This window comes from Monodelphis domestica, chromosome 6 (genome assembly GCF_027887165.1).
Source record: "Monodelphis domestica isolate mMonDom1 chromosome 6, mMonDom1.pri, whole genome shotgun sequence".
NCBI classification, from domain to species: domain Eukaryota; kingdom Metazoa; phylum Chordata; class Mammalia; order Didelphimorphia; family Didelphidae; genus Monodelphis; species Monodelphis domestica.
Window position 1 is genome coordinate 43,435,206 of NC_077232.1, and position 24,851 is coordinate 43,460,056.

General features: G+C 37.5%; 1 protein-coding gene across 2 annotated transcripts in view; it reads right to left on the bottom strand.

The window, feature by feature from the left end:
• Positions 1-24,851, bottom strand: part of QSER1 (glutamine and serine rich 1) — an 80,084-nt gene that overhangs the window by 21,486 nt on the left and 33,747 nt on the right. Inside the window, exon 4 of one of the 2 annotated variants that reach the window (XM_016423472.2) lies at positions 13,144-16,812. The exons of the other annotated variant lie outside the window; for it this stretch is intronic. Within the exon in view, the coding sequence (XP_016278958.2) occupies positions 13,144-16,812 (3,669 nt within the window). The remainder of the gene's footprint in view (positions 1-13,143; positions 16,813-24,851) is intronic. 2 annotated transcript variants of the gene reach the window in all.

Consider the following 24,851-nt stretch of genomic DNA (forward strand, 5'->3'; position numbering starts at 1 on the left):
GCTGAGCCTGGAAAGCTCGTTCATCACCTCTTGAAATCATTCTAATGCTCAAGTACTCTGTTCTTCAAGAGGTTTTTCTTGGTCTCTTTCAATTGTTAGTCCCAATCTAGCTCTACCACTTGGATTTAGAATATATTCTGTATATGGAAATGTTTTGTATAATAGCATATATATAGATAGTATCAAACCACCAACTGTCTTACAGAGGGAGGAAGGGATGGAAGGAGAGAATTTGGAATTCAAAATGTTAGAAAATGCCAAATTTTGGGAGGAATCTGAAATAAGAACTTTTTAGTTTTCATTGGCCTCACAAATACAGATTTAGAGAAAAAATCTGAAAGTGCCAATAACTGCTTTTGAGCAAGTTCAATTCATTCCTTCCTCTTTTTTGTATACAATTAATGATGCAGTCCCATTTTAAGGTGTGAAAGCTCCACTGATATAAGGGGCTCTCCTGCTCCACTTTCTATGCCAATGCCGAATAGGTTTCTATTCTTCCTAAGCCACAAACATTATTTCCATTCTCATATTATTCTCTTCTCTTTCCACTTTAAACTTTATATTCTATATTTCTCTAAATAGAATAACCAAATTTTTGTCCTACATAGAAATATGTACCTAAAATTTTGAAAATCTAAAGAGATTTAATTTAGTTAAGGAAAAATGATGATTTTTAAGGTCTCTTCCTATAATGAAAAAGAAATTCATACATGGTTTGCAAAGAAGGACTAAGAAAATAGTCTAGATGAAGTTGGGGAGAAAGACTCAAAGATCGAATGCCTTCTCTAGTGGCTAGGATAGGAAGAAAATACTTTTGAAACCTCAGCAGATTAAATATCCCAAAAAGTTTTTTGAGAAGTGAAGAAAATAATACTATCAGAATACAGAATATCAGACTTGAAAGGGATCTCAGAGGTCATCTAGTCCAATTTGTATCTGAAAAGAAAATGTACTCTCTACACCTAATTAGCCAGTAGTCATCATGGGAACCAACCCTTTTCATGTCAATATGAACAGAAGCTAAATAGCCCAGCTCTACCAACTGCTCCAAGGATTTTAGAAAAGAACAATGGATCAAAATAATCAAGAAGTTCAGGAAAACTACAGCAAGTGCATCTTGTCAACCCACATCTACCTAGTGAGAAGTCAATGGGTCCTAGCCAGAAAAGTCCAACATGGGAGTACAATATAGTTAACCTTTTCAGCAAGTACCAGGGGCCAATGAAGGAAGCCTAGAACCTGAAGCTGGGTGCTAGAATAGGAATCTTAGACCTTTAAGGGTCTAGCTAAAAACCCTGAAACATGGGAATAAGCTGCTCTGATCACCAACTGGCTTCAAAAGCTTGTGGAGCTCAGGTCAGGAAAAAAATGAACAGAAGAATATGCCCTAGATCAGAACTACTCAGTGTACACAAACTTTGATGTAGGTTATGTATTCTGCCTGAAACAAACTGGCTAGTCACTCTTGAAGATCTGCAACAGCATAATATAGATCAGGAAGATTCTACCACTTCTTTCAGAAGTGTACAAAGCCTAGTCACAACACAAATCAGAAAGAACTAAAACCAATGGGAAAAAATGGGCTTAAAGAAATATTATGAAACTAGAGATGTTAACTTCATTATCTATAAGCAAAGTCACAAAGGAAATCACAAATTTGCCACAATATCAATTGGGAATTCATGTAAGAAATGAAGTCAAATAATTACCATAGGTATGAAATGAGTCAACAGACAGTTCAGAATAGGAGGTGCAAAAACTTTCTTAGTCAAGGACTGCAGAATTTGTGAAGGGAACATCCATTTTCCTCCCAAGGGACATCTTATTCCACTTGTGCTTTCCTGTTAAGTTTTCCTTCACATCAATTTGAATCCTTTGTTCCTGCTTTCTGTCTAGGCCCAAGTAGAAAACTAATCCCTCTTTCACATTACAGCCCTTCAAAGACAACTACTGTATCCACCCCAATGCCCAAAGTCTTCTAGTCTCCAGACTAAGCATCTTCAGTTCCTTCAATCATGCCCTCAAATCTTTATCTTGCCATCCTACTGGTTCTCTCCTAGATACTCTCTAGCTGTTCAATGACTTGGTGCCTAGAATTCATATTAATTAAAGGCTGGCTTTTATATGCCAGTCTATCTAAAGTCAAAATGAAAAAATGGAAAGTCCCTAGACCCAAGGTGGTTATTATTTTGGGGAGGTCAGAGAAAGGGAAAAGTGATGGCTCTCCAGAGCACAATCTTTCTGAGCTTTTTAAACCAACAAAATCATAAGACCTCATTAAGAACTCTACAGCATTCCAGAAATGTTCAGTTTTGGTTTAACTTCCTTCAGAAAATAAATCCTTTTTGAACATGCCTTCAAAGTAGAGATCCAGAGCTTCCCATTTGGTATACAAACATTTGTTGGCATTTATAGGCACAGCCATTGCTGCTTCCATTATCTGTTCCTGTGTCACTTGAGATTGGTCAGCAACATTATCTTGGCCCAAAATCAGGGAATAAAATATGTTAAGAGTCCAAATACATTGAGGAAGTATCCAGATACAGAATTTATCCAGGATATATCTGAACTGAGCAATTCAATACTTTGGTGTGGCATAGGTTTAAATGGAAAGGTGAGAGGAAATGAGACCTTGGTTGCTAATCCTGACAAAATCCTGTTGATCCATCAACTCATATGAATCACAAAAATAATGTTATAATTTCCTATCACATCTGTAAGGATGGTCAGATTGGTCTATCGGAGATGGAAGTGCTACCTTTTAAAAAAAGTTAACTTTTAGGATTATTACAAAAATTTTTTTCAAATCAAGGACTATTCGGGAATGTATTTTCCATTTTCCCTGCGGATTCAATTCCTCTTTTAAAAAAATCATCAAAAATCTAACTCATCATCTTCCTGCCTAACTCTTCCCCATTCAATTGTGTGAAAAAGAAAAACAAAACCAAGTAAAAATATGTATAAATAAAAACAAATTTTTATATTGGCTATGTTGGGGGGAAAAAAACAACTTGTCTCATTCTGTACTCTGAGTTCTTAACCTCTCTATTAGGAGGTGGGTGACATGTTTCATTAGCTGTTTGGAATCATAGTTGGGTATTGTGTGATTAAAAAGTTCCTAACTGTTCAAAATTGTTTGCCTTTACCATATTATTGTCATTGTATAAAATTTTCTTAGTTCTGTTCACTTTACTCTGCATTGATTCATATAAGTCTTCTTAGGTTACTCTAAAATCAACTTTAAGATTTCTTAAGGCATAATTGTATTCCACCACACTTGTTCATTCCCCAATTGATGAGGACTCCCTCAGACTTCTTTTGTCACCTCACAGAGATAAAAATGTTTTTTGTATCCTTGGTTTTCTTTAGTTACTAATCTTTCCTTAAATCTACTTTTTCTAATTCTTCCTTCTCTCTTCCCTTACTATTTTCCTGAGTGAAATATATATATATATATTCTTTCCTTGGACCAATTCAGATTAGAGTGAGATAGAAGCGTCAGCTGTACTCTGTACCCTTCGTCTTCTCTTTCTCTGTATGAACTTCTACTTGTACACCCTAATCATGTGAGATAATTTTAAACTAGCCCTCCTTTCCCTTCTGCCACCAATGTATTCCCTTTTACCTCTCTATGTGTTCTTAAGATTATCAGGAAGTAATGGAACCACTTTCAGGCCTTTTCTAATTAGACTCCCTCTATGACCACTGATGATGATAGAATTCAGAAGCTATATTTGAATACAAACAGATTATCCTTCTTTAGTTCCTTATCAATGGTTTCATTCAAGTTTATTGCTTTGTTTCTTGTGTTTTGATCTTCAAAGTTTCTACACAGATCTGGCTTTTCATCAGGAATGCTTAGAAGTCCTTTATTAAAGGATCCATTTCCCAACTCTATAGCACAATACTCAGTTCTGTTGAATACATTCTTTTTGACTGTTAAATCCATAATACTATAGAGGTGGCTGCTAAATTGTGTCTCACTCAGATTGTGGTTCCTCTGTACTTGAAATCTTTTTTTCTGGTTCCTTGCAGTATTTTTCATTTGATCTAGAAGCTCTGGATTTTAGCTACCATGATCCTGTGTTTTTGTTTTGAGAATTTTTTCAGGAGGTGGCTTGGTAGGTTTTATTTCTACTTTGCCCTCTAGTTCTATGAGACCTGGGTAGTGTTCTTTTGACAGTCCTTGAAATAAGAGTATCTAGGCTCTTTTGTTGTTGTTGTGGCAGACAGTCCAATGATTCTCCAAAATTCTCTTTGATCTGTTTTTCAGATAAGTTGTTTTTGCTATGATTCTACTTATCTAATCTCTTATGTTTATATATGTACACACAGACACATACCTCCCCTAAGTCTTGTCTTATTTTTTATTGCCTTATGGAGTCACTGGCTTCTGTTGGGGCCATTCTAGTTTTTAGGAGTTTGTTGCTTTGACAAAGTTTTTGTACCTCTTTTTGTTAATTCCCTTTCCAATTCTCCCATACCTCTCATTTCCTTTCCAATTTCCCCCAATATTCTCATTTCGTTAGTAAAACATTTAATTTTTTGGAAAAAGCCTTGCTTTATCTCATCTAGAAATTATAGCTTGGTTTATGAGCAAGCTGGGTTTTTCTCTGAGGCTTGCTTAAAGATGATTTGGAGACATTCACTTCTGGGTTTGTGCCTTGCTTGAGCTTCCCTGTCACCATAATAGCTCTTTATGGAAAGATTTTTTTGTTTGTTTGCTCATTCTTCCACGTCTTCTCAGCTTCAGACCTGATATTAGGGCTGAGTTGTGCCATACTCCTGGAGAGAAGGTCTGGCCAAGTTCTATTGCTGATTTCTTGGGATATTGAATGTTGTCTTATCCCAGGATGTCAGGGAACAGGTTGAAGACCTGTAAATTTTTCATTACATCCACAGCAAAGTCATATTGCTGTCTCCTTAGTCTGAGCTCTGCAAGTTCCTGATGTTATTTTTGGTCTGCACAACATCAGAATGCTCTGGACTTAGTGTCTATCAGCTGGCTGGAAAGTTCCATAGGTTCAGTGATAGAAATGTAGGCTACACTGTGGTCTGAGATTCCTGTCCTGGACTAGATGCCGAAACAGGCCCTAGTCTCTTCCTAGTGTCAAAGCCATACTCTGCTGCTTAGCTTCTAAACTTCTTTGCCACCTCCCCGTGCAAGTCCCCAGATCTGTTCTAGATACATGACCTGGAAATGAATAGTGGGCAACAAAGCTGCCAGTTGGCATTTATCCCAGTTATGATGCCTTGTTGTCCAGATTCTCCCTAGGTCCTAAAGTGTTCTTCTCTTCATCCATAGTGTGTGATTGGCCTCATCCCATTTGCATTAATTCTCAGACCTCTCTGCCTCTTTATGCTGAACTGAGCTAGACAAATAATTCACTGTGACTTTTGTGGATTTCCTCCCGTCAGGATTCACTATAGTACATTTTCTAGGTCATTATGGAGGGATTTTGCAAAGGAGAGCTCAGCTGTACTGTTTCCTGATAGTTCACCATCTTGGTGAACTTGGTTTACCATAGGTTTCTATTTTGAATTAGGACTTGACTATTTGACACTTGTTGCTGAGTATTTGGTGCTCTGTAGTGGCAGATTATACCAATGGTGAAGATTATGGACAAAACCACATAGAGACCAATGTTTGGAGTCAAACAGCAGTAAGTAAAAATCTGCCACTGTGGAAGGCATTTTGGAACTGGCTCTTTGAAAGTGGAGGTCAAGCAGTTCCTGGGGTTCTTTCCCTCCTAATTGATGGGCTTTCTCCCAGAAGATTTCCATTTATCTTGTTTACACATGTTTATTTGCTTATTTCCTCCTCGGGGATAGACCCTGAGTTCAAGGCAATCTTTTGCCCTTTTTTTTTTGCATTCCCAGGGCTTAGCATTTTGCCAGGTTCTGGCACTTAATAATGGCAGACTGACTTTATAGCTCCCAATCAAAATCCCCAATAAGCAACTTAATAAACCTTAACTTTAGCAGCCTAGAAAATGAGAGGGCCACAACTTGGATCCCACTCCAACTCACACACACTTTAAACTATACCTTGTGTTGTTATTAAAAAACAACAACAAAAAACTGTCAGGTATTGGGGGGGAGGGATAGCAAAAATAAAACTTATTTAAAACACTTCTTATTAAAATAGGCGCAACAGCACCAATTTGGCACAAAGTTAGAAGAATTAAAAAGTAAACAATTAAAATAGCTCTCACTTGTTCTATTTTTCAAAAAAGTTTTGTCACAAAAAAATGGGAAAAGGATAAAAGATCAATACTGTCTAAAACAACTTCAAACAGAAGTTTAGCTGCTAATAAAAAATTACTGCACCATGAGAAATAGGGATTCAGAGACTCATACGAACATATTTAAATTGAATGAGAAATATAAAATGAAGCAAGAAAACAATTTAAAAATATACACAATAACCACATACTATAAACAGAAAAGTCTAAACTGAAAAGTATATAATTGTAATGTCCAAGCTTGATCCCAATCAATCAGTACTTATTAAATGGTAGTGGGTAGGGCTATGAACTGATATACTGAATATAATGTTGAACACTGTCAGTGTTTTTATTAGTTCTGAAGAACTGTCACACATCACCAACCCTATTTTATTTATCTTTTAAGGAATAGATAGATCACTGCCTAGAGAAGCCAGAGATCTAATCATTCACAAATCAATAAGCACTAGCAGAACAAATACAAACAAAAAGAGAGTCCCTGTCCTTGAGGAACTTACAATCTAATGTCAGAAAGTTGGGAAAAGAAGGTTAAAAGGGTGGGGTGAGGTGAGGAATCCCTGGGAGGGGGGCATAGTGGAGAAAGTCTGGAGAGTCAGAAGTGAGCTCAAAGAAGAACTAAGACATGGTTAGTTTTGACCTTTCCTTAAAACAGAGGTTCTAGGCAGAACTAACCAAAAAAGGAAGGTGCCAAAGGGAAAGGGAAGTTCCAGGGTGAGAACACCCCTATGATAAGGAAAGAAGTTCCCAAAGTAAGAACTGGACTGTAGAGAAGAATGAAATACTCATTTACTCAGAAATACATGTGATTTAAAAGAAGTTATTAATGAAAATAAAAGTTTGGGTTATTTAAATTTAACTGATGTGTAGAGTTCCAATAGCTACAACAAGGAGACTGAAAGGGTCTAGAAATTACCTCAACACTTCATCTCGGCACAAAATATGGCAGCCAAGGACAATACCAGTTTAGAATGTCAACTCTCCATAAAACCTTATAGAAGAGCAAGATATTCCTAGATTTTGAGTAGTGACACCGCTTCAAAAAAATGAGATGCAGTGGAGAGTTAATAATGCTAGTTTAAAGTGGACTTGGCAAAAGACCCAGTTAAACAAAGTTACTCTAAAAGTATTTAAAAGCTGAAACAAGAACCATAACATAAGGAAAAACATTTTTTTAAGATTTTTATCTTTGCACATCTTTTCAAAAGCATGCTTTTCACCATCCAAGGCAGTGAATTCATCACATTTGGACTTCATCATATATCCAGATGTACTTCTAGAAGAGTAAGAATAGAAAAACCTAACCTACAGAGTTTATTTATTAGTGTTCCTGGAGGAACAAGGCAAACAGACAAGTCTCCTATCTCCAACTGCCTTTCAGATATCTTGAATTAGATGTCCAACTGACAAGTTAAACCCAGCACATTCAAAACCAAACTATTCTCCCCAAACCCTTCTCTTCCCCACCTTACTTCTCTAGTAGAAGACAACACCATCCTCCCAGTCCCTCAGGAACCAACATTGACTACTCATTATCTCTCATCCCACCCTTACCCCATCGACCCCTATATCCATTCTTCTGCCTTCTGTTGATTTAGCCTCTGCATTATCTCTCAAATATGACCTCTGCTCTACACTGAGACCAGTCTGGTACAGGACTGTTATCAACTCATATTTGGACAAATGCAATAGTCTGCTAGTTCAATTGGGTCACTCCCCTCTCAAACTGCAGTGGCTCCATACTGTTTCCAGGATCAAATTCAAAATGCTGTTTGGCATCCAAAGTCTTTCATAATCCAGCCTCCTCCCACTTCTCTGGGCTTCTTTCATTTTCCTCCCAGCCAAGTACTCTTTAATTCAGTGACACCTCTTGGTTCTTTAATGAGGATTAACCCTGATATAGGGTTTACTAATTGCAATTTGGGATAACAGAAACCCTTCACCTATAAGTGAAACAGGGTTATGCAGTGATATGTGGACCTTTTAAGCAAAAGATCCATTTGCTCCATACATGTTCTCTAGCATGCCCTGTAGGCAATGTGCACAAGAAAAACTGCACTAAGAAAAAAATAATGTGTCTAGAACAGAGATCACACTTTAATAACTTTTTTTGCATTGTATGGTATGCCAGAGATTTAGGACAAAGCATCTGTGTTACTTGGGCAAGCTTTAGAAACTTCCCAATGTGCATCACCCTCTAAAACAATGGTTTGTGTATCTATCTGTAAAAGCAAAAACATTTTTACCAACCAAGCTCCTTTAAGACTCAGCTCCAGTGCTGCCTTCCATAAGAAACCCATCAAGAATTGTTCAGTTTCTAATATTGGCACCACTCACTCCCCATTACTGTTTACTCTAGCTATACTGTAAGTATCTTTGCATTCTCAGAGCCTAGAACCCTGTCCAGGACACAGTAGACCCTTAAAAGTTTTGCTGATGAATAATCACCTACTACTCCTCCAGTGAACTCACTTCTCCTTGCCCACTGCTGCTGCCCCCATCTCCTGCAGGCTTTTATCTGTTTCTACCATCAATGCCATCAAAACCCAAAATTCCTCAGAGATGGAAAATAACAGAAGCAGCAGGAGACTGCCTTGTTTGCACTACGTGAGTATGACTATTGAGCTACACTTGCCAAGTCCCTGGCTTCCCCTCATCCCACTGCTATAGCATTAGCTTACACCATAGGGCCTAGGACCAAAACCAGCTGAGGAGAAACAGGGAGGCTGCTGCAGGAATGTCTGTTCATTCCCACCAACTGAGATGGACAGGAGTCCCTGAAGCATGCATCAGAAACTTTGATTCTTTGTTACCACAGAAGAATTACCCATGTGATCCAAGGCGAGAAGAATTTTACCAGTTTTTCATATGATCTTAGAAATTCAATTAGGCACAAATTGTTCCAATTAGGTTCAATTGTACCATTAATTCGATACCAAAAATATAAAAGAATGATCTTTAGAAATCTTGTTTTTAAGAAGTACAACACTGGGGCAGCTGGGTGTCTCAGTGGTTAGTGTGCTAGGCCTGGTGTCAGGGGGACTAGGGTTCAAATTTGACCTCAGATACTTCCTAGCTCTTTGCTAAGAGGAAGACTCATCAAGGAAAGGGATATATCTAGTAACAACTGATAGAAAACCAAAAACAACCAAAATTCCAAAACAATAGTTTAAACCTACTTTTATAATAAATTCACATCATTGGCTTCTTTATACTTTATTAATATAGTTTTCTCCCCAAACCTGAAAGGAAAACTGGAAATGTGAAGGATTTCATGACTTTATTAAAATTTCTACAATCATAAGATAAGAATCTAGTATGCAAAAGATCTCATGGGCTATCCAATCTAACCCATTAATTTTACAGAAGAGGGAACTGAGGATCATAGAGGCTATGATTTGTCCAAGTCACTTATTAGTTAACCAAGTATGAATTATAATTTGAATTCTGGGCCTCTGACTCCAATCACTGCTCTTTCCACTGATCCATACTGCCTCCTTAGTCCTTTATTGTATATTACACTGGTGCCAAACTCAAACAGAAATGAATCCCTGCAGAATATTAACTTAGAAAACATTACCTATGTCCTGGTGTTTACATTTCCATTGTTAAATATTTCACAATTACATTTTAATATGGTTTATACTTGGCAGTTTTGCAGTCAAGCATCCATACCCAGCAAGAGGACAGCTACTTCTTCCCACAAAGTTCTCCCTGCACTGACATCCCAAACTCTCTATGGCCTTGTAGGTGGTCTTCAGGGGCTAACACAGCCACACTGACCCAGAGATCCCAGTGCTAGGCCAGCACCCAAGGGTGTCACAGGCAGACTCTCCACACACCAAAGTATCTACCGAGAGCATCACTTTTTGTAACAGCCCAAAACTGGAAACAAAGTCAATAATGACTGAATGATTGTAGATTGTAGAGTGGCTAAACAAACCATAGTGTGTGAATGGTATGGAATATTTTGCATTTTAAGAATCAATATATGTGAAGAATCCAGAGGCAACATATGAACTGAGACAGAGGCTACAGAACCAGTAAAACAACATGTAGAATGACTATAACAATGTAAATTTAAAGAGCAAAAACTGAAATGACACCATGCAATCATAATGACAGTAAGCCTGATCCAGAAGAAAGAAGAGGATGCATTTCCCTCTGTTTTTTTTGTTTTTTGTTTTGCAAGGATATAGATGTAAAATATAGTGCATACTGTTAGGCTTTGTTACGCTGCCTAGTTTTGATGAAGTGGTTTCTTGCTTCTCTCTCATTTTTACTCTTTTTAAAAAACGGCTCTTGGGTGGGGAAGGGAAAAGGGAGATGTTACAAGATGAAGGTAATCTTTTTTTTTTTAAGTTTAGAATATTTTCCCATGTTTATATGATTCATGATTTTTCTCTCCCCCCTCCTGGAGCTGGCAAGCAGTTCCACTGGGTTATATACATGTATCCTTGTTCAGAACCTATTTCCATGTTATTCAGATTTGCAATAGAGTGATCTTTTAGAGTCTACATCCCAGTCATATCCATATCCAATCACGTGATCAATCATGTGTTTTTCTTCTGCATTTCTGCTCTGACAGTTCTTTCTTTGGATGTGGATAGTGTCCTTTCTCATAAGTCCTCCAGAATTGTCCTGGATTCATTGTATTGCTGCTGGTAGCAAAGTCAGTTACATTCAATCTTACCACAGTGTATCTGTCTCTGTTTTTAATGTTCTCCTGGCTCTGCATCACTTCCTGAAAGTCGTTCCAGTTCACATGGAATTCCTCCAGTTCCTTTAGCACAATAGTATTCCATCACCAACAGATACCTCAGTTTATTTAGCCATTCCCTGATCAAAGGGCATCTCCTCATTTTTCAACTTTTTGCCATCAGAGTGTGGCTATAAATATTTTTATACATGTTTTTTTCCTTATCATCTCTTTGGGGTATAAACCCAGCAATGGTATAGCAGGGTCAAAGGGCAGGCAGTCTTTTAAAGCCCTTTGTGCATAATTCCAAATTGCTTTCCAGAAGTTGGACCAATTCACAACTCCACCAACAAATGCAAGTGTTCCAATTTTGCCACATCCCCTCCAATATTTATTTCTTTCCTTTGCCTCCATACTGGACAATCTGCTAGGTGTGAGGTGGTACCTCCGAGTTGTTTTAACTTGCATTTCTCTAATCAGGAGGGATTTAGAACACTTTTTCATGTGCTTATTGATAGTTTTGATTTCTTCATGTGAAAACTGCCTATTCATGTCCCTTGACCATTTGTCAACTAGGGAATGGCTTGATTTTTTTTGTAGATATGGCTTAGTTCCTTATATATTTGGGAAATTAAACCTTTGTCAAAGTTTTGTTATAAAAAAATTTCCCCCAGTTTGTTGCTTTCAAAATAAAGTTGATCTGAAAAAAAAAAACAGATCAATAAAATTTCCCACCAAAATGATGTGAAGTGATTGAAAAATTCATCATCCTTTATTAAAAAATGAATAATATGGAAATAGGTTTCAAGTGATAACCCATGTATATTAACCCAGTGGAATTGCTTGTCAGCTCCGGGAACAGGGAGGGAGAGAACATGAATCATGTAACCTTGGAGAAATATTTAAAAATAAAGAACAAAAGAAAAGGAAAAATTTATCAATCTGCACGGAGCCAACTTGGTGACGAGCCTCTCTGAGCTTTGCGGTTAGTCCTTACTCTCCACCTCTACCTGTACAACCTCCAATAACTCAGGACTCTATCTATGCCACAACTCAGGAGACATCCCCAACACAAGGATATGTTTATATATGAGTAATAGAAATTAAGTATAAACCGGGCAAACTTTGTACAAAGATATTTAGAACATCAGTTATTTGGCATCACTTTTGTAAGTTAATGATTGTTCCAAATCCAGAGGAATGAAACTGTACATGCCAACAGGAGGTTTGACTCTTAGGACATCCCTTAAAAACAAAAAATCCCATTGAAAATTTCCCTGTTTCATATGGTCTGGTTGCCAGAACCTTTGAATGGCTGGGAAACAGGAGAGTGACAAGCATCCTCAAGCCACAGCAGAATATTCAAATACTGTAGAAGACATATTACCATCTGACAAGAGTGGAATAGGAAGGAAAACTAAGGAGATAATGGACCTTTGCTTTATGAAAGGTAACACAAGCCTACTCCAGAACAAGCACTTTAAGGTACACAGGGAAAAAGCAGCACCTACTGCTGCACATTCTATAACAACAAAGTTTACTTGGAGCTTTCTCTGATGTAGATTTATATTCTCCCTCCTCTTCAATCTCTGGTCCGAATCTCAATTTATCAACTAATCCTCAGACAATGTTATGCAAAAGAACATTTGAGAACATACACACATGTGCCTGCCCATGCTTTAGTGACTTTTGCCTTATCAACTGACTGGACCTCAACCCTTGATACTAGGAAAGCCCTTGGCTTCTGTTCTGTTGATGAATCTATTCCTGTCTTCCTTAACCATCACCTGTCCCTATGACCTTCCTTCAATGTGGACCTTAATTGCCTTGCCTACGACAGGACAAAATTCTTAACTGAAGAACTTCACATGTATTTCCCAACCAAATTTTCTAGAAAAATCTTTGTATGTATTTGCCAGAAGCTATTAAGAACGAAAATAAAAGCTATGGCCAGCCCTCTTCCTTACTTCTTCACCTTGAAGGAAGAAAAGAGCAATGAATGTAGCACCTATTCTAGCTGAGTAATCTCCTCCTGAAAAAGGTATTTGAAATGAAGGCACGTTACTTTACAGTCCAATATTTTCTATACTATTTCCAGCTCAGTGTATACTTTAAAAAATAAAAGCCCCAAACAGACAATCCCATTAGAAATTGTTATGCTAGTGCTATTACAATCATGACCAACAATGTAAAATTTACCTGACTTAATTTTTTTATCAGAAGTATCATCCAAAGCTGATAAAACAGTGGAGATGCTCTTTTGAAGATCATTACTACAGCCTCCAGAATCTTCATCATCAGAAGAAAATGATGGTAAAGCTTCAACATTTTTCTTGAGTTCATCAATTTTTCTAGAAGGACTAAAGCCCCCAGCTTCAGACACTGCAGGTGAAGTAGATGAAGTCTTTGGGAGTTGAGTGTGGCAAGGTGCACGAACAACCTGGGTCCCTGGCCTTCGAGTCCTATTTGGCATTCGTACAGCAGGGGCTGAAAACTGCTGTTTAGGACCAGATTTCAGAAAGTCTAAAAAAGAGGCAATAAATCCTGTTTTCACTTCTGGCTGCTTCTCCTCAACTTCTCTGATCTTCTGTCTCATCTTTTCTTGATGCTGATAACCATCATGACAACATTCTGAAATAGAAGGAGAAAATGGCAAGCATGTATCTGTGCCCCTGGAATTCTGACGTTTATTTTGTGGGGGCCGTTTCACCTGTTTTTGGTTACTGTTGTTATCATCCTCCTTCATCAGCCCTTTTCCTGTAAGTCTTTTCTTCTGAAGGTTAAATTGTATTATATCTTGGTCATCTTCTTCAGTCTTGACACTGATCATATCCCCAGGTTGTGCCATAGTCATTAGAGGAAGTGAGACTTTATTCTGGGACCCTGTAGAACTAGTATCACTAGTCATATGAAATTCACTCTCTGAAACAGCACTTTCTCCACTCAGACTTTTACTACTAGTAACAAACTCTTGGTCTCTAATATTTAACATGCCATCAGCAGGGACTTCATTGTCTTCTTCAGATTCATGACTAATATTAGAGATTTTATTCACTGTTTCAGAGCTTTGCTGCTGCTCCTCAACTGTTGAGGGGGTGATATTTTGATCAGAAGTTTCAAGATGCTTTTGATCAAGGTTCATATTCTTTGAATGAATGATGGGTAAAGATGAAAGGTTTATAGTAATTTGGCCACCATTTAAGGAAATATTGTTTAGATTCTCTGATTTTTCTACCATGGCTGTCAGAGAGTTAAAGTCTGGAGTCACATGTCTAATATCTGCTGACTGCTGAAAATGGGTTTTGTGGTCATCACCATTTTCAACCATTGGAATTGTTTCACTTGAAGCTGATTCAGCAAAATCAGATGGTGTAACCCCACAAGCTACAGCAGTAGCTGCTAAGATATCATCATCATTTGATAAAATGTTTCTCTCATCATTGAGAAGTATTGATTCTGGAAAACACATTGAACCAAGGGAAACAAATTGATTCTTTGAATCATGTTGATTTGGTTGATTAAATTGGCCTTTTGTTGCTAGATGTTGTTGTAATGGTTTAGAAGATTCTGAAAGATCCATTTTAATAACCTCGGAATTTGGGGGATGAAGCTGCTGCTGAGAATGTCCTCCATTGCTTTGAATAATTGCACTGTCCAACTGAAGGAAGGGATGTACTATTTGCTGAGAACTCTGAACAGGCTGCATTTGTGTGGATGCCTTTGCTTGGTCTAAGCTTGCCTGCAATATTGACTGCTGAAAAATTTGCAAGTCATACCCAGTCTCAAGAAGCACCTGTGAACTAGGCAAGGGAAGTTGATGGACTTGTCTTAAAGCATTAGTCTGAATCTGAATCTGTGGGGTAGGGTGAATGGCCTGACTCTGTTGTTCTTGAACCTGTACTTCATGAACCTTCGGTAAAAGAGGATGCTGCTGGTTTAATTCTTTTGCATTAGTGTTTACTTGTGAGGACTGCATTAAATTAGATGCTTTCTTAATATCATGGCTTGACACATTAGGAATCGGCCCAATGGACTGGGTAAGATGTGCCACTGAGCCAACCATTCTTTCCTCCTTTTCTCGCTCTTGTAAAGCAACCCCAACAACTTGATCTTCAAGGCAAGAATTACTTCTAATGACACTCTGAGGATATCTATCATTTGCCTTTGGAACTCTGTAGGTTGGATCTTGAGCATTAATTTCTCCCTCAGGCAGCCTCTGGGTTGGTGACTTAAGAGATGCCCGCTGCTGTAACACTTGTAAATCTTGTACTGGAAATTCATCTTCTTTCTTTGAGGATGTAAACAGAGTAGAATCAAGTTTTCTTTTAGTGTAAGATTTTGCATCAGAGGAAGATCTATTATTTTGTAAGGTTTGTGAATGAACAGGGGATGCAAAAGGAGATGACTGGGCAGTTGGTAAAAATTTTTGTGACTGTGGTGACGATGATCCTTGAGTGTGAGCACTTTGAGAAGAATGCATAGAAATATAATTTTGGGTGGAGCTAGAAGCTGGCAAATTCTGAACTTGAGGTGAAGAAGAAAATGGTAGAGAAGGTGATGTTAATGTTAGAGACTGACCTGAAGTATAGTTTTCTGAAGGGCTACCAGCCGACAAAACTTGTGATTGAGATGAGAAATTAACTTGTGATTGACTGACAGTAGATAAACCCTGAGAGTGACCAGAAGAATAACTCTGAGATTGACTAACTGAAGAAATATCCCTTGTTTGAGTAGAATAGTTCTCATTTGTAATTGAAGATAAAACCTGCTGTTGTTGAGAGGAGTAACTAATTGTTTGACTTTCAGAAGTTACTGTTTGAGATTGCCCAGAAAAAGTCAGTGTTTTGTATAAGGGGGGCAACTTCTCAACTTTATTGTGTGTGTAAACCTGTGAATGAACAATAGATGGCACATTATGTGATTGCGTGGAAGCATAATTTTGGGATTGGCTAACTGATAAAAGGCTGGGTAGCTGAGCTGTAGAATAAATTTGTGCTTGGCCTGATATCACAGAACTCTGGTTGTGTAAAGATTTGGAATAGTTTTGTTTTAGCACAGGAGGCATCACACTTTGAGGTTTGGGGGTCTTAGTTGACCTTGGTGGTTGCTTTGTAGAGCAGCTTTTTACTTTTGAAGTAGGAAGATAATTGGGTGATGGAATTGTAGATGGGTAAGACTGAGCTAGTCCCACTGAGACTTGGGAGGTCTTTTGTTGTGGTCCTCCATTGCTCACCTGAGTAGAATCTCCAACTGGATTACAAGATAAAGATGGCTGCCTGGTTGTGTCCTGAAAATCAGCTACACTTGCATTTGAAAAGTAACTAGGTAAGGAATGCTGTGAACCAGTCAGTTGTGCCTGAATAGCCTGAGTATTTGAAGGCCGCTGATGGTGTTTAATAACACTACATTCTCGAAGAACTCTTTCAATGGATGTTGTAGAACCAGTAAAAACTGATGAGCTATAGGCTTGAGAAGCTTGCTGGCCTCCTCCAAGGGGTGAAGACAACAAGCCAAACTGAGGTTGTAAAAGATGGGGTGCAGACTCTTGAGCTGAACGATATGTAGACGACTGAGGTGGTACACTGGTACTTAACACAGAACTACCCAGGCGTTCAAATGCCAAAGCAGTTGAAATGGTACCCTGTGAAGTCTTGACTTGTAGTAAAGGGTCATGAGGATTTAAAATACCATTTGAAGTATTATTGAAAGTTGAATCTTGAAGTGTCAGAGGTGGGGTAGTAGCAAAGTTTCTATTGCTGAAGGTGTTGGGATGCTGATAAGTGGAAAGAGTGGATGTTGGTGGAAACGTCCCAGTGGTTGGCAAAGCTCCAGTAACAAACAACTCAGATGCTGTTGAGGAATGCATACCTATTGAAAAGAAAAAAAAATCAAGAAGTAAAAACATAGCACAACCAAAAAATATCTACATAAGTAGTACTGATTTTACAGCAATGAAAAATTCTCATATCAACCTTACATCCTTGACTACAGGGAAAAATACCAGTGACTCTTGACAATGACTGAATTATCCCAAAGTAATAAAGTTTTTATCAAATCAGAAATTCATATAAACATTTTTAAGTTCACATCTAATTGGAATTCATCTTTTTTATGAGTAATTAAAAATGTAAAGCCAAATGTATATATTTCACCTTTGAAGAAGAATCTAGCCAAAAAACAAATTAGTTAACCAAACTGAGCACAAAATTACAAACTAAATTATCATTAAGCTGCCCACATGCTAAAAGAACATATTTCTGTTAAAACATGTTTTTATTATTCCCCAGCAAAAAATATTATGAGATGCAAGACTGTAATAAAATGAGGTGTTAAAAGCATATGCTTTTAATATAGACCTAATATGTAGGTTCCACTTCTATTTCAAATCTCCCTACTTCCATTAAACATCAAAAAGTGCTCCCTCCAACAGTGAACTGATCCATCCATTTGAAAGAGCAATTTGGAACTATGCCCAAAGGGTTATAAATTAGTGCATACCTTTTGATTCAGTAATTTCACTATTAGGTCTGAATTCGAAAGAGAAAAAAAAGGGAAAAGAGCTACTTGTATTTGTATTTATCTAGGTTCTTTTTGTGGTGGCAAAGAACTGGAAATTGAAGAGATGTCCATCAACTGGGGAATGGTCAAAAAAAATTGTGGTATATGATAGTGATGGAATACTATCATGCTGTAAGAAATGGTGAACAGGATGATTTCAGAAAGAGCCCAAAAAACCTTCATGGACAGATACAGAGTGAAATAAACAGAACCAGAACATTGTACATAGTAACAGCAATATCATGGAATAATCAAATTGTGAAAGACTTAGCTATTCCCAGCAATGCAAAGAACAGGGACAATTCTGAGGGACTTAGGACAAAGAATGCTATCTACCTCCAGAGAAAGACCTATTGAGTCAAAATGCAATGATATTTCAATTATTTATTTAGGTTTATGTTATTGGGTTTTGTTTGGTTTTATAAGATTACTCAAAAATAAAGAATATGGGAAGAAAAAAATAATTTTAAAACTGTAAAAAGTGGTCTCCTTACAAAAATGAGAAAATGTCTAGTATAGTACTAGCAACAGTAAGTATTCTAACAATTAGTTTTTAATTATTATGATGGCTATATTAAGAGACTATTGTAAACCTTAAAATTTCTTAGACTTAAAAATGTTGGAAATTTCACCATTGGGAAATTTCATACTTGAAAAATTTCCTACTGATAGTCTATTGGAATGTGAACCCCCCTTTTGGCATGGAAGGGTCCTTCTCCTCCCTACTTAAGATTACTTTAGGACAGAAACCTTTTGCTAAACAATGGAAAGGGCTTTGACCTATGCTTAAGCATAGAACAGGAAGTTCTTTGAGTCATGATTGATTTTAGAATTGATACAATAGAGATACTTGGAATGACAGAACCAGGTCTTGGAACTTCCAATCTCCACCCTACTCAGGGTAACAGGATTTAGGAAGGGCTGCAGCAAAGGATCAAGATTTAATTATTTGAGAATATGACCTTCAACAGACATGTGCAAAGCCACAGACCGCTGGGTGGTCCTGGGTTAAGCTAGAGCCACCATTGGCACAGGGAAGACATGGATAGTGATTGGTAGATGTGAGAACTGAGGGGAGGGAACTTAGATGGTTTGCTTAAAGATAGCGGGGGGTCTGAGGCCTAGAAGGGGTTGGAGAGGTTTTGCTCTGAGAGGTTGTGCTCTGAGAAGCTTGCTCTGAAGGAAGCTGGAGGTGGAGGCCCCTGAGACTGTTTCTCCATTTTGGTCACGTGAGTGATAGGGACTGATCTCTTTTCTTTGCCTCAGCTATCTAAGGGCGTGGGCCTTTTGGCCCAGCCTAAACAGAGGGGGTATTTAAGCCCTATTCCCTTCTCTCTCTCTCTCTCTAATACCTTTCTTCCTCCTGTTTGTAATTAAATTCCATAAAAGGTTGACTGCTGACTTGAGTTTTCATTAAGGAATTACATAGCTGAATTCCTTGGTGACCTTAAATTAATATATATCAGTCTTTTAAAGTGATTTCCTTGTCACACTATATGGTAACAGTAAGGCAATAGTAACTCAACTAAACAAATGAACCCTAAACTAATTTATACTTATACTTATGTTACATGTTAATTGCCATTAATAACAAATGTTCTAAAACCAGAGCCATGTGGCATAATGAAGAAAATTTGGGGCTTTAAGAGTCAGAAGATATGGATTCACATCCTTTTTCTAACTCTTGGGCAAGTCTCCTAATCTTTATGCACCACAGGAACTACTGCGAGTTATCAAGCCAAGACAGGTGCTATGTGATGGTGGAGGGAGTCTTCACATCAGATTTTCGTGCTGAAAGAACCTTTATATTTCCCACTGCCTATTCCCTAGATAGATGTGCTGTATAGAAATACAGAGAGTTGTGCGAGAATGGGAAGTATACTACAGAGAAAACATGTAGGCCATAATAGGAGATTTTAAATTCTGTGATTTGTTCTTTATCCATTTCTACAATAAAGACTCATTCACCACTATGCTTTCCAAATTTAATCCCCCAAACAGATTTAATACTAATCCCAATATCACCAGAAATAATGACAGCAGTGGCCAAACAGGTTTGTACTTGTGTGGTGTGGACAGCAGACTTCAAAGATAACTGAAGATTAGGGAATAGTTGGGGTCCCATAGTAATCCTTCTTGATCCTATAAAGTGATCCAAGGGATCCCTCAGGCTTCATTCACCAAACAGAAATGGTAAAGATGAATATAAAGGAGTTCTGAAGGCCAACTTTTTCACTCAGCATAGAAAAGGCAGTAAAATATCATTTGCACAACTGGACATGTATTTACTTCTGACAGTACAGTACTAGTTAGTGTAGTACTAGTACTGTATAGAAATACAGAGAGTTGTGCGAGAATGGGAAGTATACTACAGAGAAAACATGTAGGCCATAATAGGAGATTTTAAATATTTAGATTTAATTTTTTTTTAGATTTAAAATACTAGTACTAGTACAGTACTAGTTAGTGTAAAGAACACTGAATTTGGAGTCAGGAAAGACCTGGGTCTGAACCTTAATACAAATAGCCCTTCACAGGAAAGAACTTTATAAATTTTGATGTGCTCTTTTGATTTCAGATATTATCACAGTGCCTGCTTTCAAATTTTCTTGGGCAGATCTTTCTATAATAGGCACTTAAGGGCTTGTAGGTCTATTAACAACATCATACTATTGTGTGCTCTATACCTTGTCCTATCTCTACTGCTTGGCTTTTTTTTTTAATCAAGTAAACTTCAAAAGTGAATCTCAAATTTCTGGTGGCTTAAGCAAATTTAGTAAAAAGAAAAGTTTCTATATGTATTTAATAAATACATGGTTATAATGTGGTACAAAGATATTGTGAAATCATTATTCCTTCTTTCCATCTCCAAGGTCACTTTTATTTCACAATGAAAAATTACAGAGAACATTTCTATTCTGTTTAACATTTTAAGAAATCTATTAGTTACTCTAATTAAGCACAAGGTGAAGAAAAATAACTGGAAAAAAATTCAACTGTGCAATACTCTGATTTAAAAGCTTAAAACGTGATGTCAATTCTTTTATAAGCTGAGATTGATTACAATGATTTCTAAAATTAAAAAACTAAGTAAAAATAATTTTATTCTTTAGAATATTTGAATTTTTAAGACTAATGTAAACAATAATGGACTTCTCTACAAGCAGCAATGCAATGATCCAGGACAATTCTGAGGGACTTGTGAGAAAGAACTCTTATCCACATCCAGAGAAAGAACTAAGGGAGGAGAAACACATGGCTTTGTTTAATACTGTTCCTGGGCATGATATTACTCATATGATATTTTACACTTTATCTATTTCTCCTCAAGAAACAATAACAGAAAGCTAGTTTGATTAAACTACAGACTCAAATAGACAACCTTCCGTAAAGCTTGAGTAATATGGAGAATAAGAAAGAAGATTCCACTGAGCCCACTCAGCCAATGCTCAAGCCATCCATGGCCGGAACCCACCCTCTTTCCCCCCTTGCTCAACTTCTCCCTCTGTCTCCCCTAACCCCTCCCCTTCTCTCCATGCAGTCCCACCCCTTTCTCTCCCCACTTCTGTCCATACTTGATCTCCCTTCACCCTGGCTGTTCTTCCTCTCCTGTCCCAGTTCCTCCCTCCTCTACCCAGCCCACCCCCCCCATCCTACCTCTCATCCCTCCTCTGCCCCTTTCCCCTGCCTGCAACCCCAGCCCCACATCCCATTCCCTTTGCCCTGCCTCCCCATCCCCGGACCAACCCCTCCCTATCAGCTCACCCGCTCCTCCTCCTCTCCTTACTTACTCCATAGCAACCCAAACATCCAGCCAAAAGGCAGAAATTGCAAATCATTCAGTTAAATTCCTATTCCCCTTAAGGGAAGTACCCATCTTCAATAAAACTGGAGATTTGGTATATTTAAGGGACCACACACCCTTTACCTCCCCCCAAGATTTTGAGAGATTCAAGAAAAATACTCCTTCCTTTGAATATGAGCTTATTGTAGTTATTAAAAATATAGAGAGCATTTACCACACTTATGATCCCATATGGATTGATGTGGAAGTGAAAACTCCTCTCAGTTTATGGATAGATTTATTGAGCGGGGAGGTAGATATATAGAACTAGATCTTTCTAGGGAAAGAAATATTAGACAAATCAGAATACAATTTGTGAAAAACAATTGTAAGGTAGTTAAAAATTATATTATGACTAGCTGTGAAACTTGCCTAATATGGACCTTGAAGAATTTAAAAGTGGCAGTTTATGCTTTTGAGGGACATAAGGAAAAGAAGAAAGAGAACACTGATTTAATGGAAACATTAAAGAAGGAAATAAAGGAATTAACTGCTGAACAGGGAGAGAAGGATAAAGCGAACACTAATTTAGTTGAGACATTAAGGAAGGAAATAAAAGAATTATTATTGAATGAAGCAAATCAAAATGCACACCCAAACATCTGTACTCAGCATGGGAATTCCCCTCAGTATGGGGGATACAAGAGGTGTGGGCAAAGGATTCTAGATGAATGATGGTACTCAGGAGAAGGGATCTCAAAGAGTCTGGAGGTGAATTTTAAGCCTTTTCAGACTGCATGGCCTTGTTGATGTTAATTGCTTTAGTTTGTTCCCCTCTCCATAATGAAGAAGTCTCTGTGACATAATTCTAAATATAAGATGTATGTAATTTACTGTTAACCACTTCATAAGTTATCAAAATTGGGGGGGGGGGGGGGAAGGACTTTCTGATTCAATATTGCTCCCATGTAAAATGGGTACTTTCTATTGACATTGAATGACTATATCCTATCATATTTATTGTATTTTACTTTTAAGATTTAATTTTGTTTTTAAGTTAACATATTAATCTAATCTATCACATTCCATTATACTATGTCATTTTCAATTTTGTGTTTTGACTATTAGCTATATTTTGTTACATTGTCTTTATTTGTACCTCCCTTCTGACTATACTGAAGAACATATCATTGGAAAAGCCTATAAACACCTTGCAAAAATCCTTTTCCTGGCAAAACCGTAAGTCCTTAGAGATGCTGAGTTTGTCCCCAGATCCATCGAGATCACATATTGCCTTAACAGCCTTTTGCTCCTTTTTGCCTTTGTTATTTGTCACATAGATGATGATGATGGATGGACTCCATCAAACTGGTTACAACCTATATGCAGCCTTTGGAGAATTTAATGAGCTAAATATCTCAATTGATTTTACGGGGTCTTCAGAAGTGATTTTTAGATATCTAGTAGCTTGTCTGCCTCTGAGTTGTTTGTAACAAGAGGTAAAGGTCCATTTGTAGTTGAAGTAAAGTGCAATAGCACTATTGTATTTTTCCATCTCTGTATTTATTGAAAATGTAATGGATGAGACATCTGAAATGATTTTCACTTTTTAGTCCTCAGCTAAATGAAGACAGTTCTGTTACACTTTTACAGTCTCATAGCAGAGGGAGGGAGGTGCCCAAGTGGCTTAGTTATCTTGAAATGGGTTATAATCTCATCTGGGAGGTGGGAATGATTTTTCCTGTGAAGCTTAGTAGCTTTGAAATGTTTTTTTTTTAAAAATATTTGTAACTCTTCAGCTTATTCTACTCTTCCACTAGAATGATCTAGATTCTTGGTGACATTTTGACCCAAAAGGTTTTCATCAACAGTACAGTGATGTTTCTGTTTTCTCCCGCCAAATTTTGGAATGATGATAATAATATATGACTTTGTTAAAAATATCTCAGCCAAGGTTGAAAGACTGGCTAGATCTGTAGAACTTGTGACAAACATCCTTGAGCTTCAAAGGTTTTTAAATGACACATAAGTGGCTATAGAGACTCATGTGAATCCTAACGATAGCAGGTTTGGTTGCAATTGTTCTAAAATGGGCTCTTGTAATTTTGGGGATTTGGGTACTTCTTAGAATCTGCATTAGTTGTTGTACTGCTGTTTTTAAAAAAGGCTTTTTAGGGGGCAGCTGGGTAGCTTAGTGGATTGAGAATCAGGCCTAGAGACGGGAGGTCCTAGGTTCAAATCTGGCCTCAGATACTTCCCAGCTGTGTGACCCTGGGCAAGTCACTTGACCCCCATTGCCTAGCCCTTACCACTCTTCTGCCTTGGAGCCAATACACAGTATTGACTCCAAGACGGAAGGTAAGGGTTTTCAAAAAAAAAAAAAAAGGCTTTTTACATAGTGAAAAAAATCATGTATACTCACTGTGGATCATGGCCAAGTTAAAAGAGAAATAGATCTTATTTTTGATTGAGAAACCTTTGTGTTCTGCCTCTGCTTAGCTAACACATTTTGCCACATAAAATGTGAACTATGAAATTTATGATTTTTTAATTATTTTTTTCTTTATATTTGCAACAGGATATTTGATTTTTTCCCTATCCTTTGTAGTACTCGAAGTACATGGAATCAAAGGTCAAGGAGACCAAGCAATCCCAATGGGATTAATGAGATTCTGCACCAAGACAGGCGACTTGAACTTGTTTGGGGCTCGAGGTTGAGGTTGTTTGACATGCGTCGGACTTAGGTCTTCCCCATGCCACACTTTTATCAAACATCCAACTTTGGCTGCTCTTTTGGCTCCCCTATCCATGACAATGAAGGTAAAATCAGACCAGGGAATGATTTTTCCCATTTGCTGCTGAAACCTAGTCCCTGTTCTCTTATAGTTTGGTAATTTTTCTGGAGTCCTGGCTGCCGATGGGTATTATATTGCTATAATTGTCCCACAGGCTTGTGGGACATAAATCACTTTAATTAGGCCTTACTAGTGATTCAAGGACCTGTTATAGGTTTATTCTTTTTTTTTTAAACTCGGAATTTTATACATGTAAGATTTTTATTTTATTTTTTTAATCTATAACTTAATTTTGCTCTTTTATTTGGGATTTTGTTTGGCGGGGGTGGGGGGGTCTTTTAACAATTGTTTCATATACTTCATAACTCAGCCATGTATCCCATGGTGATTCTGGTGTTGGTCAACAGCCCCCTAAGGGGGGAATTGTGTATCCTGAAATCAAAGATTTAAAATCTTTTGGAGAAATTTCAGGAAAAGAAACTTGCCAATACCCCAAATCAAGAAAGTGGATCTTTTTGGAGAAGGTAAATATACCTGCAGAAGCCACACTGCATCAAAAGATACAGAATGAACTTTGGGATATAATGAACTGAACTGAACTTATTTATTCTGAATGTAAACTCTCTCTTCTTCCCTGAATGCCACTGGCTGAGAGCCATCAGGAGAATATACACATAATCATACTTTAGTTAGAATATCAGGCTTTGAACTTCTATTTATTTTTGTATTTCTTCTACTTCAAGTGATTATTAATAAACTTTATAAAATAT